The sequence below is a fragment of the Triticum urartu genome, chromosome 5A, assembly GCF_056163025.1.
Source record: "Triticum urartu cultivar PI428250 chromosome 5A, HENAU_Tu73, whole genome shotgun sequence".
Lineage (NCBI taxonomy): Eukaryota > Viridiplantae > Streptophyta > Magnoliopsida > Poales > Poaceae > Triticum > Triticum urartu.
The window spans coordinates 682,064,401-682,083,788 of record NC_141877.1 but is presented as its reverse complement, the minus strand read 5'-3'; the positions used below and the strand labels follow the sequence as shown (position 1 = coordinate 682,083,788).

The window sequence follows — 19,388 nt, the reverse complement described above, 5'->3', positions numbered from 1 at the left end:
AGATATATCCCGTGAGGGTCCAGATCACGGATTAAAGTACCCGGGCTTTAGACCCATAGGAGTTTTACGGTTACAAAACCACTCGGCATACCGAGGGAAATTTAAACAGATCATAAAAGAGTTTGTTCACTCCGCGGGAGGAGGGCTGGCAGGCTCGACGAACTCATCCAAGTCGATTCCGTCAGCAATCCGAGTAGCAGCAGCAATGAAAGTCTCCATGAAGTACTAGAAGTCAAGCCTCTTGGTGTTGGCAACCTTGATCGCCGCTAGCTTCTCTTCTTTGGCTTCCTTGCAGTGAACGCGAACCAGAGACAGAGCCACGTCAGCACCAGACCGAGCAGAAGACTTCTTCCATTCCTACACTCAACCGGGGATCTCATTGAGTCGAGTCATCAAAAACTCGAGATCAATCTGGAATGTCACCCTTGTCCAGAGCGCTGAGTCGATCCGCGACACCGCAACCTTCAGTCGAGTGAGGTAGTCGACAATGCTAGCAAGATGGGATTCCAATCGGAGCACATTCATGGCAACTTCATCCTTGACAGGGGAGTTGATGGGGTCCAAACTCGTTTTGATTTGACCAGTCTCTGCCTCGAAGTTTTGACAGAATTCTGTGTTCACAGAGAAGCCACGAGTCGATGGTTTTACGACTAGTCGACAAAAGCAAATCAATCAGACGAAGACAGATACCTTCTAGCATGAGGAATAACTTCTTGGCGAGTACTCCCAGATAATTCTCTAGCTTGTCTCTCTTGCGGGAGATGTCTCCCACCTTGTCAGTCGGGGCGCCCTTGTCCTTCTTCAGTCGAGTCACCTCTTTGTTGGCTTCGTCAAGGGCAGCCTTCAACTTGGCGTTCTCTTCCTCCAGTTTCCCAACCGAGGCCAGCTTTTGGTCGGCGAGTGCAGTTTTCTCTTCTGTTGATTTCTGTGCGGCTGCAAGGTCCAGATCCTTCTTCGCCAAAGCCTGGTTCATTGTTTCTAAAAGAAATAACGCTTGGCTTTGAGGAAGGAAATAACACTTGGTTCAGAAAAAAGTCAGTCGACAAGTTTTTCATACCAGCGGCATCATCCTTAGCCTTCTGCAGATTCGTCTTTGCCAACTCCAGAACAAGATTGAGCTGGATCTGCTTATGCTCCATGTCAGCAAACCGAGCTCCAAGTTCACAAGATTTTTGTGGACAAAAGATAGTAAGTTGATAGGCAAAAAGATTGGTTGCTTCTGAGCAATAAAATAACAAGTTCAAAGAGTTCTAAGACTACTGCCAAATCAAACATTCAACAGTAGTCTCGGTGACTACACCCAGTGGGTGCACTCAGCGTGCCCCCACTGGTTCAGTGACTTTTCAATTGACTTGGTCTGTCCAGTCGGTAAAAAAAACATATGACTTGTTCTCAGACCATAGCCGACTGCTCGCAGTCGACTACAGTCTCGGGGACTACACCTAGTGGGTGCACTTAGCGTTTCCCCACTGGTTCAGTGACCACTCGACATGATCTGCTCAGACCGAGTGCAGAAGTTCTGTTCAAAGACCCCCGCTGAATCAAACATTCAACAATGATCTCGGGGACTACACCAAGTGGGTGCACTCAGCGTGCCCCCACTGGTTCAAAGATTCAATCGACACAACCTAGTTGACTCAAGTGGAAAAACTATTCAGCAGAAATTGAAACACCCAGTGGGTGTATAGATGCAAAATGTAGACTGGCAAGTAGAAGCACAATAAAGGTTTTTCAGGTAGCATATCCTAACAGAACAAGAGAGAAGCTAGAAGATCAGTCAGAGATTAGCTAACCTGTACATTGGCCTGGAGTGCTGAGCTGGCGTCATAAGCAGCTTGACCAGCCTCGCGAACCACTTTCATCTGCTCCATCATAATGCCTGCCTGGTGTATAGCTTCCTTGGCAGCACTCACTTGGTCCTCTGGGACGTGATGGGCGGTGAAAAGTGAAGACGGTGGATCAGTTGGGGCCTGTGCAGTCGACGCTGAAGGTTGTGCACTTGACAATGGAACGACAAAGGTAACAGAAGCCCGGTTGGCGTCTCCAGACTGCTGAACCGCTGGTTCCGTCACTGGCGTCGACTGAGGCGTCTTGCTAGTTGATATTTTCCTGCTCAAAGTCCTGCTCCTCCTTCCCGTGGGCCTCAGTGGCACATCCTTGTCATAGTCTGGAAGTTCAATAACATTGGGCAGAGCTGCAAAAGATTCAATCACAAGAGTTCAGTCGACCGTCAAAATGGTTGATAAAGTAAAGATAAAATAGCAAGAGTTGTACCCGCGCTGGAGGTGACTGCGTCTTCCATCTCCTCCTCCTCATCATCGCTTATTAAATATTCAATGGTTGTTAAACCTTTTATGGATACCGACGCTTGCTGGGTGATGAGTATGCTTGGATCGCCGTTTGGTGCGAGGGGGGAGTCGACTTCCTCACCACCGCTTGAGCCATCGCTTTCACTGTCTTCCCCGCCATCAGAATGCCAGTCGCCGCTTTCACCCTCGATCACCTCTCCCTCTGGCTCTTGCTCCTGCTCCCCGTTGGGCATCGAATACATCTCGGTGTAAATCTATAAGACTCAGAGTGACGGTGTCCTGGACTAGGGGGTACTCACCACGTCATCTCCTGATCTGTTAGATTGGGCCGAGGACCCCCATGGCCGTATACTCATGGGCCAGTTCAGACAGCTGCCGCATACAAGGAAGATTCCACAAGACTTGGCGATCAAGACAAGGACTCCTCCCCACCGGCGTATTCGGCTAGGACTCTTGTTATCCTAGGCCTCTAGTGCATTATATAAACCGAGGCCAGACTAGTCAATAGATCATATACAACAACAATCATAGCATAGGCTAGCTTCTAGGGTTTAGCCTCTACGATCTCGTGGTAGATCAACTCTTGTAATACTCATATCATCAATATCAATCAAGCAGGACATAGGGTTTTACCTTCATCAAGAGGGCCCGAAACTAGGTAAAACATTGTGTTCCCTGCCTCCTGTTACCATCCACCTTAGACGCACAGTTCGGGACACCCTACCCAAGATCCGCCGGTTTTGACACCGACATTGGTGCTTTCATTGAGAGTTCCGTTGTGTGTTCGACAAAGGGTTGATGGCTCGCCTGCAGATCAACTGCGACTTCGGCATCTTCGTCACCAGCTCGACTGGTCACCTTTGACCAGGGACTGCGCCCTACCTCCGATAGTCATGTTCGGATGAGGGCCTTTATAAACATCAACTCTGATCTCTATCAAGATCATGGAGGAATCATCCAGGGAGCCCGGGGGCTCAACATCAACATTGCCCTCGGGCGACCGTGCTGTTTTTCTGGACATCAAACTTGTGTCCGCCGTCACCGCCTCCTCAAGTGTCTTTTTAACGATCTCTTTGGTGGAATTGTGCGGAATTGAGTCTACAACAACCCTGGAAAATTTCGACGAGTTCCGATGGAGGAATCTCTGGCAATCCATGATATACCGGAGCCCTGTCAAATCTGGACGGCAATCTGGATGAGTTTAGGGCGTGGTGTCCAGATTCTAGCTCGTACGTCCTTTGGAATATCCAACCGTTGATCGTCTGCGGAATTCCTATATCTACCACCTCTCAAAATTTCAGCTCGATCCGACCGTCCAAACTCCGGGAACCTTCCGATTAGTGCATCACTTTTCGGATCTGTTTTTTGCGCGAAAACGAATCCGACTCGAGTTCGTCTTTTTTATAAACGAGATTTCGGACATCCCTTTGGAAGGAAGTTTTGTATGGGGTATTGTGTTTTGTTTCCGAACACATCCCACTAACTTTAAAATCTTTTGAACATGATCTTCAACATCATGCAGGTGTCAAACCAGGCCGGCAATATTGCTCTACGACTGCCGACCTGCGGTAGACACGTCGTCACTTTGTTGAGCCGAGCTCAACTTTTTCGGATCATCATCTCGGCAAGCCAAACAAGAGTCCGGCATTGTGAAGGATAAATCATCACCAACATCGCCGCCCCACGGATTACACGGAGCGGGCATACCGGCATCGCCGCATGGTCGCTTCATCAAGCCGGCATCGACCACGTCACGACCTGCATCGGCAGGGCCGCACTATTGCTTCTTCAAGCTGGTGTCCATCACACCGACCTTCGACTCATCGGCTGACATCGAGGCTTCGACATCTCGGCTGGACTGGGGGCTTCGCCATCTCTTTATCAACCTACTCCGGACACTTCGGCGTCACTAGCCGACCAGCTCCGTCACGTTAGCTAGACCGAGGGCTTTGCCTCGGTGAGCCAACCTTTGCCAGCATTGTCATGCCGTCGTTTTTTCGCCCATCAGGCAATGGGTGTGCGGATCTCGAGTCCCAATTTTGGGAATCACCTTCCTTCAGATTGCTACAACAAATAAACTAGGTGCTATTAATACCAGTATTTTTTTCTTGTTTGGGTTCATTTTTTACCAAGGAATTACTACTCTGATTTGTCCATCATATGTACACAGGTCTATCAAATGGTGGCTGCATTAACGACAGTTGCATGGTGGTTCGTCAGTTTCCGTACATAGTCCGGCGAACGCCGCATCCGGAGCTCGGACCGACCTGTGAATTCAGGCTTTGCCACGCCTTTACCGCATCATGCCGACGCCCTGCATCGACATTGACTTCGGCGCCAGGCCATATTTCTTTTATTACTCACATTGCATAAATTATTTATTATGCAACGATTTTTTGAATTATCATTATTACTATTATCTCCGGTTTGCACTATTTTTGTGCACACAAAAATGATCCGGGGACTTCGGCGTCACTCTGCCGGTCTGCATTGACCGTGCTATGTCACCACTTCGGCGTGTCGAGCTCTCCGCTCCGCCACCTCGGGACCGGCTTGGGGGATGGAACCTTGTCCCGCATCAAGCTCGGACTGCGTCATCAATACCGAGCACATTAACCAGCTAAGTCGCTTTCATGCTCAAAGCTTTAATTTCTAACTTTTGTTCGGTTCGACCAAGCATTATACTTTTTTGGAAAAAAGTTGCTTGTAAAAAATTTCCTTGTCCAAACTTTGTTTGTGACGCATAAATTCAAATACCCAATTCATTTGGGGGCTTCCTTCATGAAGCTTTTCCTCTTGCAAATGATTATACTTGTACGGCTTCATTCCTTGTTCGTGTATTACGTCACAATATGCACCATATTGACTTAAGCGATTTGCAAGCTGGGTTGCCTCGCTCCTGTGTTTACCCCTACGTTCTCGATTGTTCGGCTAGGGAGTAAAGGGAGCACCTCTGCGATTGTCACGATCGGGTCATCCGAGCCGGACCTCAGACTGGGTGAAGCTGAAAGCTAGTGCTCTTATAGTTTTCAATGATGGTCGGCACACAACGGAACTCATCAGTACAAAAAATCTATTGCACAAGTCTCATAATAACAATAAGCACCGAAGAAAGGTATCGGTGGGGGTACTATTTTCTTCGAAGATGCTTCTTACACTTCGCGGTAATATATCATAAGTTCCCTGAGCGCAGATTGTCTGTTACAGCCTTATGGCCCGATTGCCTGGTTATTGGAAACACCGTTGACATTCTCGGTAGATGGAGTACATAACACTTTTCGGTCCTTGACCAAAGAGGGAGAAGCCGACGGTTGGTTAAGACGCGTTTAAAGTTCGGTTGAACATAGATATGATATAAATACTTCGGTACATGCAATCATTCTTTTACCCAAGTCACTTGGGGGCTCTTAAATTTATATGAGCCATTTTATGATAAGTGTTCTTCTTCTTAGTCGTTGCAAAGTTTTATTATTATTATTATTATTATTATTATTATTATTATCTATCACTCCTTTTTTCGACACGAGCGTGTGGTCACTAGCCGGGGAGCCTAATTTCTCTCTCAAAGCCGCTAGAGTTTAGTTTGCTAAACTGGCCTAATGAGAAGTACTCCGCCCTTGGGATAGGAGGTTGAAGCCGTAGGCTGACCCGCTTGAAGTCTTGAGATAGGATGTATCATGTTAAAGCACGACAGAAGCACTTCTTTTGCTATGGCCAATTTTCGGATTCGCACCGAACACTTGATCTTGTTCGGACGTCAAGTTTTTACTGACGTTTTTTGGTTTTCCAAGCTTATGGAACTTTTTGTGTGTTTTCAGCACAAGTCTAGCAGTGCAACGCCGGACACCTTTAGAGATTCGGCAAAAACATTCTCGGATATTGCTATATATGCATCTGTTTCAAATTGTGTCTTCGGTCAATAGTTGGGTTGCCCGGCTCCTACGCTTGCCTCCTACGTTCCGCTTTGTTCAGCTAGGTGTGCAAAGGGAGAACCACTGCGATTGTGCTTCCAGCTCACATGGTTAAGCACCTCAGTGGAGAAAGCCGAAAACAGACTGTCACAATAAGCACAAACTGGTCAGCGATCCGATGACGGTGTTAAATTACGGGCCATTCATAACAATGGCCGAAGTGTTTACGGCTTGACCTCGACTGTCGCCGAACACTACCGGGGGCTATTAATTGACCTCCCAAACTAAATCCTCGATATTTTGCTCTTACATTGGAGCTGAGGTTTCATGATCATGCTTAGCATGACAACCAAAGAAAGGAACCGATAGCGGGACTATTTTCTTTGGAAGACGTTTCTTCTGTTAAACAGTAATATAACATATCTCTCTGCATACCTTTGTTTATAAAACTGTATGGCCAGATTGCCTTGTTTGTTGTAAATCTTTGCCCTCATAAAGGCTTTATAAAGTAGGACAAACACTCCTCGGCTATTGGCCGAGGAGGTGGAAGCCGATGGTTGGTCAACAAAGTTTGGTACAATGCGGATCTGAGCATTAATGACGTAAAGTACTTGGATACATAGAGTCATTACACATAATTTGTGATTTTACTATGGATATCAATCCTTAATTCGGCCACCTGTGCCCGCATTAAGGCTCGGGGGCTACTGGGCTTTGGGCTTATTATTTACAAATATTAAAAGGGCACATCGATCCCCTGATCTGGTGTTGCCACCCGACCAATGTCTCGGGGGCTACTGCATTGCCTGTCCAATGCAGAAAATTTTAAGTGTAATACAGTTTCCGAGGAGATTTTGATCCTCAGGTTGGTCGGCCGCACCCAACCTGAGTCTCAGGACTGAGCACGCCGCTTTTTGTGTCCCGAAGTATTCTGCCGAGCTAGGACTTGATCCTCGGACCGATTTTGCAAATCAACCTGAGTCTCAGCGGATACTGGGATCAGCGGTCTTATGTCATCCTTCATGTGCATCTCGGGTTTTAGACCGATACCCACCTTGAGGGATACTGGCTATATATCTCGGCAGAGAATAAATTGCACCAATCAAAAATATTGACAAATATCGGCCCACATTCGGGGTGGTGCAGCACCTCGGAAGCAGTCCGGCATAAAGCTCGAGCGCTAGTGGCTGGCTCCATAGAGGGCATTTCCGGCCTTAAGCTTGGCTAAACTCCTTCAAACTTCTTTGAACCAAGGTGATTTACGACACCTCAGATACATAGTCCGGCGTTGGAGCTCGGATACATTCCGGCGTTAGAGCTGGGAAGCGGTCCGACGTTGGTGCTCGACCGCAAAAGATACCTCGAATGCAGTCCGGCGTTGGAGCTCGGACACAAGAGGAAGCTGCCGCCCGGGAACAACTTCAAACCCGAGGCGTGGCATAAAAATAACAAGGCATTGATAAAGGCTGGAAACTTAAAGGGGCTCCTTGGATACCCGACGTGTAAACTCATATAATGCATTTCGGCGATCCTCAAGATCGAAGATGAGAAGATTTGCTGAACCAGTTTTCAAGACCGACGACCGAAGATGAAGAACGGTTCGGAAGAATCTAGGAGCGTCCCTAACTTGAAGACCGGTTCAGGGGGCTACTGACGGTGTCCTGGACTAGTGGGTACTCACCACGTCATCTCCCGATCTGTTAGATTGGGCCGAGGACCCCCATGGACGTATACTCATGGGCCAGTTCGGACAGCTACCGCATACAAGGAAGATTCCACAAGACTTGGCGATCAAGACAAGGACTCCTCCCCACCGGCGTATTCAGCTAGGACTCTTGTTATCCTAGGCCTCTGGTGCATTACATAAACCGAGGCCAGGCTAGTCGATAGATCATATACAACAACAATCATAGCATAGGCTAGCTTCTAGGGTTTAGCCTCTACGATCTCGTGGTAGATCAACTCTTGTAATACTCATATCATCAATATAAAATCAAGCAGGACGTAGGGTTTTACCTCCATCAAGAGGGTCCGAGCCTGGGTAAAACATCGTGTCCCCTGCCTCCTGTTACCATCCGCCTTAGACGCACAGTTCGGGACCCCCTACCCGAGATCCTGAAGGAAATATGCCCTAGAGGCAATAATAAAGTTATTATTTATTTCCTTATATCATGATAGATGTTTATTATTCATGCTCGAATTGTATTAACCGGAAACATAATACTTGTGTGAATACATAGACAAACAAAGTGTCACTAGTACGCCTCTACTTGACTAGCTCGTTAATCAAAGATGGTTATGTTTCCTAACCATAAACAAAAGAGTTGTTATTTGATTAACGGGATCACATCATTAGGAGAATGATGTGATTGACATGACCCATTCCATTAGCTTAGCACCCGATCGTTTAGTATGTTGCTATTGCTTTCTTCATGACTTATACATGTTCCTATAACTATGAGATTATGCAACTCCCGTTTACCGGAGGAACACTTTGGGTGCTACCAAACGTCACAACGTAACTGGGTGATTATAAAGGAGTACTACAGGTGTCTCCAAAGGTACATGTTGGGTTGGCATATTTCGAGATTAGGTTTTGTTACTCCGATTATCGGAGAGGTATCTCTGGGCCCTCTCGGTAATGCACATCACATAAGCCTTGCAAGCATTGCAACTAATGAGTTAGTTGTGAGATGATGTATTACGGAACGAGTAAAGAGACTTGCCGGTAACAAGATTGAACTAGGTATTAAGATACCGACGATCGAATCTCGGGCAAGTAACATACCGATGATAAAGGGAACAACGTATGTTGTTATGCGGTCTGACCGATAAAGATCTTCGTAGAATATGTAGGAGCCAATATGGGCATCCAGGTCCCGCTATTGGTTATTGACCGGAGACGTGTCTCGGTCATGTCTACATTGTTCTCGAACCCGTAGGGTCCGCATGCTTAAGGTTACGATGACAGTTACATTATGAGTTTATGCATTTTGATGTACCGAAGGTTGTTCGGAGTCCCGGATGTGATCACGGACATAACGAGGAGTCTCGAAATGGTCGAGACATAAAGATTGATATATTGGAAGCCTATGTTTGGATATCGGAAGTGTTCCGGGTGAAATCGGGATTTTACCGGAGTACCGGGAGGTTACCGGAACCCCCCGGGGAGCTAGATGGGCCTTATTGGGCCTTAGTGGAAAAGAGAAGAGGCAGCCCTACATGGGCCGCGCGCCCCTCCCCTCCCTTGGTCCGAATTGGACAAGGAGAGGGGGCCGGCCCCTCTCTCTCTTTTCCCCCCTCCGCGAATCCTATTCCAACTAGGATTGGGGGGGGGGGGGGGAATCCTACTCCCAGAGGGAGTAGGACTCTCCTGGCGCGCCCTCCTTGGCCGGCCAGCCTCCCCCCTCTAGTCCTTTATATACGGAGGCAGGGGCACCCCAGAAACACACAAGTTGATCCACGTGATCTATTCCTTAGCCGTGTGCGGTGCCCCCTTCCACCATAGTCCTCGATAATATTGTAGTGGAGTTTAGGCGAAGCCCTGCTGTAGTAGTACATCAAGATCGTCACCACGCCGTCGTGCTGACGAAACTCTTCCCCGACACTTTGCTGGATCGGAGTCCGGGGATCGTCATCGAGCTGAACGTGTGCTAGAACTCGGAGGTGCCATAGTTTCGGTGCTTGATCGGTCGGGCCGTGAAGACGTACGACTACATCAACCAAACGCTTCCGTTGTCGATCTACAAGGGTACGTAGATCATACTCTCCCCTCTCGTTGCTATGCATCACCATGATCTTGCGTGTGCATAGGAATTTTTTTGAAATTACTACGAAACCCAACAGATCCGCCGGTTTTGACACCGACACAGAGTCAACCGGATATCATTCGGTTTCAAAAGTAATTACATGTCAGAACAAAAAGACACTCGGAAGGAAACAGTCGGACCTGTTCTGGTTCATTGACGTGGTCGAATGGAGGGACCCTCCGATGACCCACAAGTCTAGGGGATCTATCGTAGCCTTTTCGATAAGTAAGAGTGTCGAACCCAATGAGGAGCAGAAGGAAATGATAAGCAGTTTTCAGTAAGGTATTCTCTGCAAGCACTGAAATTATCGGTAACATATAGTTTTGTGATAAGGTAATTTGTAACGAGTAGCAAGTAATAAAAGTAAATAAGGTGCAGCAAGATGGCCCAATCCTTTTTGTAGCAAAGGACAAGCCTGGACAACCTCTTATATGAAGGAAAGCGCTCCCGAGGACACATGGGAATTATCGTCAAGCTAGTTTTCATCACGTTCATATGATTCGCGTTCGGTACTTTGATAATTTGGTATGTGGGTGGATGATACGTCTCCGTCGTATCTACTTTTCCAAACACTTTTGACCTTGTTTTGGACTCTAACTTTTATGATTTGAATGGAACTAACTCGGACTGACGCTGTTTTCAGCAGAATTGCTATGATATTGTTTTATGTGCAAAAAATAAAAGTTCTCGGAATGACCCGAAACTCCACGGAATACCTTACAATAAATAATAAAAAATCCTCGCCAAAGATGAAGACCAAGGGGCCCACACCCTGTCCACGAGGGTGGGGGGCACGCCCCCCCCCCCTAGGGCGCGCCCCCCTACCTCATGGGCCCCCTAGAGACCTCCCGACTCCAACTCCAACTCTATATATATGCTTTCGGGGAGAAAAAACAGAGAGAAGAAATCATCGCGTTTTACGATACGGAGCCGCCGCCAAGCCCTAAAACCTCTAGGGAGGGCTGATCTGGAGTCCGTTCGGGGCTCCGGAGAGGGGAATCCGTCGCCTCCTCATCGTCAACCATCCTCCATCACCAATTTCATGATGCTCACCGCCGTGCGTGAGTAATTCCATCGTAGGCTTGCTGGACGGTGATGGGTTGGATGAGATTTATCATGTAATCAAGTTAGTTTTGTTAGGTTTTGATCCCTAGTATCCACTATGTTCCGACATTACGCGTACGCTTACGCGAGACCGGTTCCCCCGACGTGCTTTGGACATAGGTGGCTTGCGGGCGACAGTCTCTCCAACTTTAGTTGAACCGAGTGTGGCTACGCCCGGTCCTTGCGAAGGTTAAAACGGAGTCAAATTGACAAACTATCGTTGTGGTTTTGATGCGTAGGTGAGATTGGTTCTTACTTAAGCCCATAGCAGCCACGTAAAACTTGCAACAACAAAGTAGAGAACGTCTAACTTGTTTTTGCAGGGCATGTTGTGATGTGATATGGTCAAGACATGATGCTGATTTTTATTGTATGAGATGATCATGTTTTGTAACAGAGTTATCGGCAACTGGCAGGAGCCATATGGTTGTCGTTTTATTGTATGCAATGCAATCGCGATGTAATGCTTTACTTTATCACTAAACGGTAGCGATAGTCGTGAAGCACAAGCTTGGCGAGACGACAACGATGCTACGATGGAGATCAAGGTGTCGCGCCGGTAACGATGGTGATCACGATGATGCTTCGGAGATGGAGATCACAAGCACAAGATGATGATGGCCATATCATATCACTTATATTGATTGCATGTGATGTTTATCCTTTTATGCATCTTATCTTGCTCTGATTGACGGTAGCATTATAAGATGATCTCTCACTAATTATCAAGAAGTGTTCTCCCTGAGTATGCACCATTGCGAAAGTTCTTCGCGCTGAGGCACCACGTGATGATCGGGTGTGATAGGCTCTACGTTCAAATACAACGGGTGCAAAATAGTTGCACACGCGGAATACTCAGGTTATACTTGACGAGCCAAGCATATACATATATGGCCTCGGAACACGGAGACCGAAAGGTCGAGCGTGAATAATATAGTAGATATGATCAACATAGTGGTGTTCACCATTGAAACTAATCCATCTCACGTGATGATCGGACATGGTTTAGTTGATTTGGATCACGTGATCACTTAGAGGATTAGAGGGATGTCTATCTAAGTGGGAGTTCTTAAGTAATATGATTAATTGAACTTAAATTTATCATGAACTTAGTCCTGGTAGTATTTTGCAAATTATGTTGTAGATCAATAGCTCGCGTTGTTGCTTCCCTGTGTTTATTTTGATATGTTCCTAGAGAAAATTGTGTTGAAAGATGTTAGTAGCAATGATGCGGATTGGATCCGTAATCTGAGGTTTATCCTCATTGCTGCACAGAAGAATTATGTCCTTGATGCACCGCTAGGTGACAGACCTATTGCAGGAGCAGATGCAGACGTTATGAACGTTTGGCTAGCTCAATATGATGACTACTTGATAGTTTAGTGCACCATGCTTAATGGCTTAGAATCGGGACTTCAAAGACATTTTGAACGTCATGGAGCATATGAGATGTTCCAGGAGTTGAAGTTAATATTTCAAGCAAATACCTGAGTTGAGAGATATGAAGTCTCCAACAAGTTCTATAGCTAAAAGATGGAGGAGAATCGCTCAACTAGTGAGCATGTGCCCAGATTGTCTGAGTACTACAATCGCTTGAATCAAGTGGGAGTTAATCTTCCAGATAAGATAGTGATTGACAGAATTCTCTAGTCACCATCACCAAGTTAGTAGAACTTCGTGATGAACTATAATATGCAAGGGATGACAAAAATAATTCCCAAGCTCTTCGTGATGCTGAAATCGATGAAGGTAGAAATCAAGAAAAACATCAAGTGTTGATGGTTAACAAGACCACTAGTTTCAAGAAAAGGGCAAAGGGAAGAAGGGGAACTTCAAGAAGAACGGCAAGCAAGTTTCTTCTCAAGTGAAGAAGCCCAAGTCTGGTCCTAAGCCTGAGACTAAGTGCTTCTACTACAAAGGGACTGGTCACTAGAAGCGGAACTACCCCAAGTGATTGGCGGATAAGAAGGATGGCAAAGTGAACATAAGTATATTTGATATACATCTTATTGATGTGTACTTTACTAGTGTTTATAGCAACCCCTCAGTATTTGATACTAGTTCAGTTGCTAAGATTAGTAACTCGAAACGGGAGTTGCAGAATAAACAGAGACAAGTTAAGGGTGAAGTGACGATGTGTGTTGGAAGTTGTTCCAAGATTGATATGATCATCATCGCACACTCCCTATAATTTCGGGATTAGTGTTGAACCTAAATAAGTGTTATTTGGTGTTTGCGTTCAGCATGAATATGATTTGATCATGTTTATTGTAATACGGTTATTCATTTAAGTAAGAGAATAAATTGTTGTTCTGTTTACATGAATAAAACCTTATATGGTTACACACCCAATGAAAATAGTTTGTTGGATCTCGATCGTAGTGATACACATAATCATAATATTGAAACCAAAAGATGCAAAGTTAATAATGATAGTGCAACTTATTTGTGGCACTGCCGTTTAGGTCATATTGGTGTAAAGCGCATGAAGAAACTCCATGCTGATGGGCTTTTGGAATCACTTGATTAGGAATCAGTTGATGCTTGCGAACCATGCCTCATGGGAAAGATGACTAAGACTCCGTTCTTCGGAACAATGGAGCGAGCAACAGATTTGTTGGAAATCATACATACTGATGTATGTGGTCCGATGAATATTGAGGCTCGCAACAGGTATCATTATTTTCTGATCTTCACAGATGATTTGAGCAGATGTGAGTATATCTACTTGATGAAACATAAGACTGAAACATTTGAAAAGTTCAAAGAATTTCAGAGTGAAGTGAAAATTCATCGTAACAAGAAAATAAAGTTTCTACGATCTGATCGTAGAGAAGAGTATTTGAGTTACGACTTTGGCTTTCAGTTAAAAACAATGTGAAATAGTTTCACTACTCACGCCACCTGGAACACCACAATGTAATGGTGTGTCCGAACGTCATAACCGTACTTTATTAGATATGGTGCGATCTATGATGTCTCTTACCGATCTACCACTATCGTTTTGGGGTTATGCATTAGAGATAGCTGCATTCACGTTAAATAGGGCACCATCTAAATCGGTTGAGACGACACCGTATGAACTATGGTTTGGCAAGAAACCTAAGCTGTTGTTTCTTAAAGTTTGAGGTTGCAATGCTTATGTGAAAAAGTTTCAACCTGATAAGCTCAAACCTAAATCGGAGAAATGTGTCTTCATAGGATACCCAAAGGAGACTGTTGGGTACACCTTCTATCACAAATCCGAAGGCAAGACTTTTGTTGCTAAATTCGGAGTTTTTCTAGAGAAGGAGTTTCTCTCGAAAGAAGTGAGTGGGAGGAAAGTAGAACTTGATGAGGTAACTGTACCTGCTCCCTTATTGGAAAGTAGTACATCACAGAAAACTGTTTCTGCGACACCTACACCAGTTAGTGAGGAAGCTAATGATGATGATCATGAAACTTCAGAACAAGATACTACCAAATCTCATAGGTAAACCAGAGTGAGATCCGCACCAGAGTGGTACAGTAATCCTGTTCTGGAAGTCATGTTACTAGACCATGACGAACTTGCGAACTATGAGGAAGCGATGATGAGCCCAGATTCCGTGAAATGGTTTGAGGCCATAAAATCTGAGATATGATCCATGTATGAGAACAAAGTATGGACTTTGATGGATTTTCCCGATGATCGGCAAGCCACAGAAAATAAATGGATCTTCAAGAGGAAGACAGAAGCTGATAGTGGTGTTACTATCTACAAAGCTAGAATTGTCGCAAAAAGGTTTTCGACAAGTTCAAGGTGTTGACTACGATGAGATTTTCTCACTCGTATATATGCTCAAGTCTGTCCGAATCATGTTAGCAATTACCGCATTTTATGAAATCTAGCAAATGGATAAAAAAATTGCATTCCTTAATGGATTTATTTAAGAAGAGTTGTATATGATGCAACCAGAAGGTTTTGTCGATCCTAAAGGTGTTAACAAAATGTGCAAGCTCCAACGATCCATCTATGGACTGGTGCAAGGATCTCGGAGTTGGAATATACGCTTTGATAAATTGATCAAAGCATATAGTTTTATACAGACTTACGGTGAAGCCTGTATTTACAAGAAAGTGAGTGAGAGCACTACAACATTTCTGATAAGTATATGTGAACAACATATTGTTGATCGGGAATAATGTATAATTTTCTGGAAAGCATAAAGGAATATTTGAAAGGAGTTTTTCAAAGAAAGACCTCGGTAAAGCTGCTTACATATTGAGCATCAAGATCTATAGAGATAGATCAAGACGCTTGATAAGTTTTTCAATGAGTACATACCTTGACAAGATTTTGAAGTAGTTCAAAATGGAACAGTCAAAGAAAGAGTTCTTGCCTGTGTTGCAAGGTGTGAAATTGAGTAAGACTCAAAGCCCGACCACGGCAGAAGATAGAAATAGAATGAAAGTCATTCCCTATGCCTCAGCCATAGGTTCTATAAAGTATGCCATGCTGTGTACCAGATCTATTGTATACCCTACACTGTGTTAAGCAAGGGAGTACAATAGTGATCTAAGAGTAGATCACTGGACAGCGGTCAAAATTATCCTTAGTAGAATAAGGAAATATATCTCAATTATGGAGGTGACAAAAAGGTTCGTCGTAAAAAGTTACGTCGATGCAAGTTTTGACACAGATCTGGATGACTCTAAGTCTCGATCTAGATACATATTGAAAGTGGGAGCAATAAGCTAGAGTAGCTCCGTGCAGAGCATTGTTGACATAGAAATTCGCAAAATACTTACGGATCTGAATGTGGCAGACCCGTTGACTAAAATTATCTCACAAGCAAAACATGCTCACACCTTAGTACTCTTTGGGTGTTAATCACATGGCGATGTGAACTAGATTACTGACTCTAGTAAACCCTTTTGGGTGTTGATCACATATCGATGTGAACTATGGGGGTTAATCACATGGTGATGTGAACTATTGTTGTTAAATCACATGGCGATGTGAACTAGATTATTGACTCTAGTGCAAGTGGGAGACTGAAGGAAATATGCCCTAGAGGCAATAATAAAGTTATTATTTATTTCCTTATATCATGATAAATGTTTATTATTCATGCTAGAATTGTATTAACCAGAAACATAATACTTGTGTGAATACATAGACAAACAAAGTGTCACTAGTATGCCTCTACTTGACTAGCTCGTTAATCGAAGATGGTTATGTTTCCTAACCATAAACAAAAGAGTTGTTATTTGATTAACGGGATCACATCATTAGGAGAATGATGTGATTGACATGACCCATTCCATTAGCTTAGCACCCGATCGTTTAGTATGTTGCTATTGCTTTCTTCATGACTTATACATGTTCCTATAACTATGAGATTATGCAACTCCCGTTTACCGGAGGAACACTTTGGGTGCTACCAAACGTCACAACGTAACTGGGTGATTATAAAGGAGTACTACAGGTGTCTCCAAAGGTACATGTTGGTTTGGCGTATTTCGAGATTAGGTTTTGTCACTCCGATTATCGGAGAGGTATCTCTGGGCCCTCTCGGTAATGCACATCACATAAGCCTTGCAAGCATTGCAACTAATGAGTTAGTTGTGAGATGATGTATTACGGAACGAGTAAAGAGACTTGCCGGTAACAAGATTGAACTAGGTATTAAGATACCGACGATCGAATCTCGGGCAAGTAACATACCGATGACAAAGGGAACAACGTATGTTGTTAGGCGGTCTGACCGATAAAGATCTTCATAGAATATGTACGAGCCAATATGGGCATCCAGGTCCCGCTATTGGTTATTGACCGGAGACGTGTCTCGGTCATGTCTACATTGTTCTCGAACCCGTAGGGTCCGCACGCTTAAGGTTACGATGACAGTTACATTATGAGTTTATGCATTTTGATGTACCGAAGGTTGTTCGGAGTCCCGGATGTGATCACGGACATAACGAGGAGTCTCGAAATGGTCGAGACATAAAGATTGATATATTGGAAGCCTATGTTTGGATATCGGAAGTGTTCCGGGTGAAATCGGGATTTTACCGGAGTACCGGGAGGTTACCGGAACCCCCCCCCCCCCGGGAGCTAGATGGGCCTTATTGGGCCTTAGTGGAAAAGAGAAGAGGCAGCCCTACATGGGCCGCGCGCCCCTCCCCTCCCTTGGTCCGAATTGGACAAGGAGAGGGGGCCGGCCCCTCTCTCTCTTTTGCCCCCTCCGCGAATCCTATTCCAACTAGGATTGGGGGGGGGGGGGAATCCTACTCCCAGAGGGAGTAGGACTCTCCTCGCGCGCCCTCCTTGGCCGGACAGCCTCCCCCTTCTAGTCCTTTATATACGGAGGCAGGGGCACCCCAGAAACACACAAGTTGATCCACGTGATCTATTCCTTAGCCGTGTGCGGTGCCCCCTTCCACCATAGTCCTCGATAATATTGTAATGGAGTTTAGGCGAAGCCCTGCTGCGGTAGTACATCAAGATCGTCACCACGCCGTCGTGCTGACGGAACTCTTCCCCGACACTTTGCTGGATCGGAGTCCGGGAATCGTCATCGAGCTGAACGTGTGCTAGAACTCGGAGGTGCCGTAGTTTCGGTGCTTGATCGGTCGGGCCGTGAAGACGTACGACTACATCAACCAAACGCTTCCGTTGTCCATCTACAAGGGTACGTAGATCATACTCTCCCCTCTCGTTGCTATGCATCACCATGATCTTGCGTGTGCGTAGGAAATTTTTTGAAATTACTACGAAACCCAACAGATCCACCGGTTTTGACACCGACACAGAGTCAACCGGATATCATTCGGTTTCAAAAGTAATTACATGTCAGAACAAAAAGACACTCGGAAGGAAACAGTCGGACCTTTTCTGGTTCGTTGACGTGGTCAAATGGAGGGACCCTCCGATGACCCACAAGTCTAGGGGATCTATCGTAGCCTTTTCAATAAGTAAGAGTGTCGAACCCAATGAGGAGCAGAAGGAAATGATAAGCAGTTTTCAGTAAGGTATTCTCTGCAAGCACTGAAATTATCGGTAACATATAGTTTTGTGATAAGGTAATTTGTAACGAGTAGCAAGTAATAAAAGTAAATAAGGTGCAGCAAGATGGCCCAATCCTTTTTGTAGCAAAGGACAAGCCTGGACAACCTCTTATATGAAGGAAAGCGCTCCCGAGGACACATGGGAATTATCGTCAAGCTAGTTTTCATCACGTTCATATGATTCGCGTTCGGTACTTTGATAATTTGGTATGTGGGTGGATGATACGTCTCCGTCGTATCTACTTTTCCAAACACTTTTGCCCTTGTTTTGGACTCTAACTTGTATGATTTGAATGGAACTAAATCGGACTGACGCTGTTTTCAGCAGAATTGCTATGATATTGTTTTTTGTGCAAAAAACAAAAGTTCTCGGAATGACCCGAAACTCCACGGAATACCTTACAATAAATAATAAAAAATCCTCGCCAAAGATGAAGACCATGGGGCCCACACCCTGTCCACGATGGTGGGGGGCACGCCCCCCCCCCCCTAGGGCGCGCCCCCCTACCTCATGGGCCCCCTAGAGACCTCCCGATATGCTTTCTGGGAGAAAAAACAGAGAGAAGAAATCATCGCTTTTTACGATATGGAGCCGCCGCCAAGCCCTAAAACCTCTAGGGAGGGCCGATCTGGAGTCCGTTCGGGGCTCCGGAGAGGGGAATCCGTCGCCGTCCTCATCGTCAACCATCCTCCATCACCAATTTCATGATGCTCACCGCCGTGCGTGAGTAATTCCATCGTAGGCTTGCTGGACGGCGATGGGTTGGATGAGATTTATCATGTAATCAAGTTAGTTTTGTTAGGGTTTGATCCCTAGTATCCACTATGTTCTGAGATTGATGTTGCTATGACTTTGCTATGCTTAATGCTTGTCACTAGGGCCCGAGTGCCATGATTTCAGATCTGAACCTATTATGTTTTCATCAATATATGAGTGTTCTTGATCCTATCTGGCAAGTCTATAGTCACCTATTATGTGTTATGATCCGTTAACCCCGAAGTGACAATAATCGAGATACTTACCGGTGATGACCGTAGTTTGAGGAGTTCATGTATTCACTGTGTGATAATGCTTTGTTCCGGTACTCTATTAAAAGGAGGCCTTAATATCCCTTAGTTTCCATTAGGACCCCGCTGCCACAGGAGGGTAGGACAAAAGATGTCATGCAAGTTCTTTTCCATAAGCACGTATGACTATATTCGGAATACATGCCTGCATTCCA

The 19,388-nt window shown here is 45.3% G+C and overlaps 1 protein-coding gene across 1 annotated transcript; it reads right to left on the bottom strand.

Moving 5' to 3' along the window:
* Positions 1 to 532: 532 nt before the first annotated feature.
* LOC147974124 (uncharacterized) lies at positions 533 to 2,542 on the bottom strand. The gene is made up of 5 exons (XM_087524919.1): positions 2,275 to 2,542; positions 1,798 to 2,194; positions 1,058 to 1,176; positions 691 to 978; positions 533 to 600 (listed from the first exon to the last, which is right to left on the bottom strand). Exons 1-5 carry the CDS (start codon positions 2,540 to 2,542, stop codon positions 533 to 535), a joined length of 1,140 nt encoding a protein of 379 aa, XP_087381045.1.
* Between the last annotated feature and the right edge of the window lie 16,846 nt (positions 2,543 to 19,388).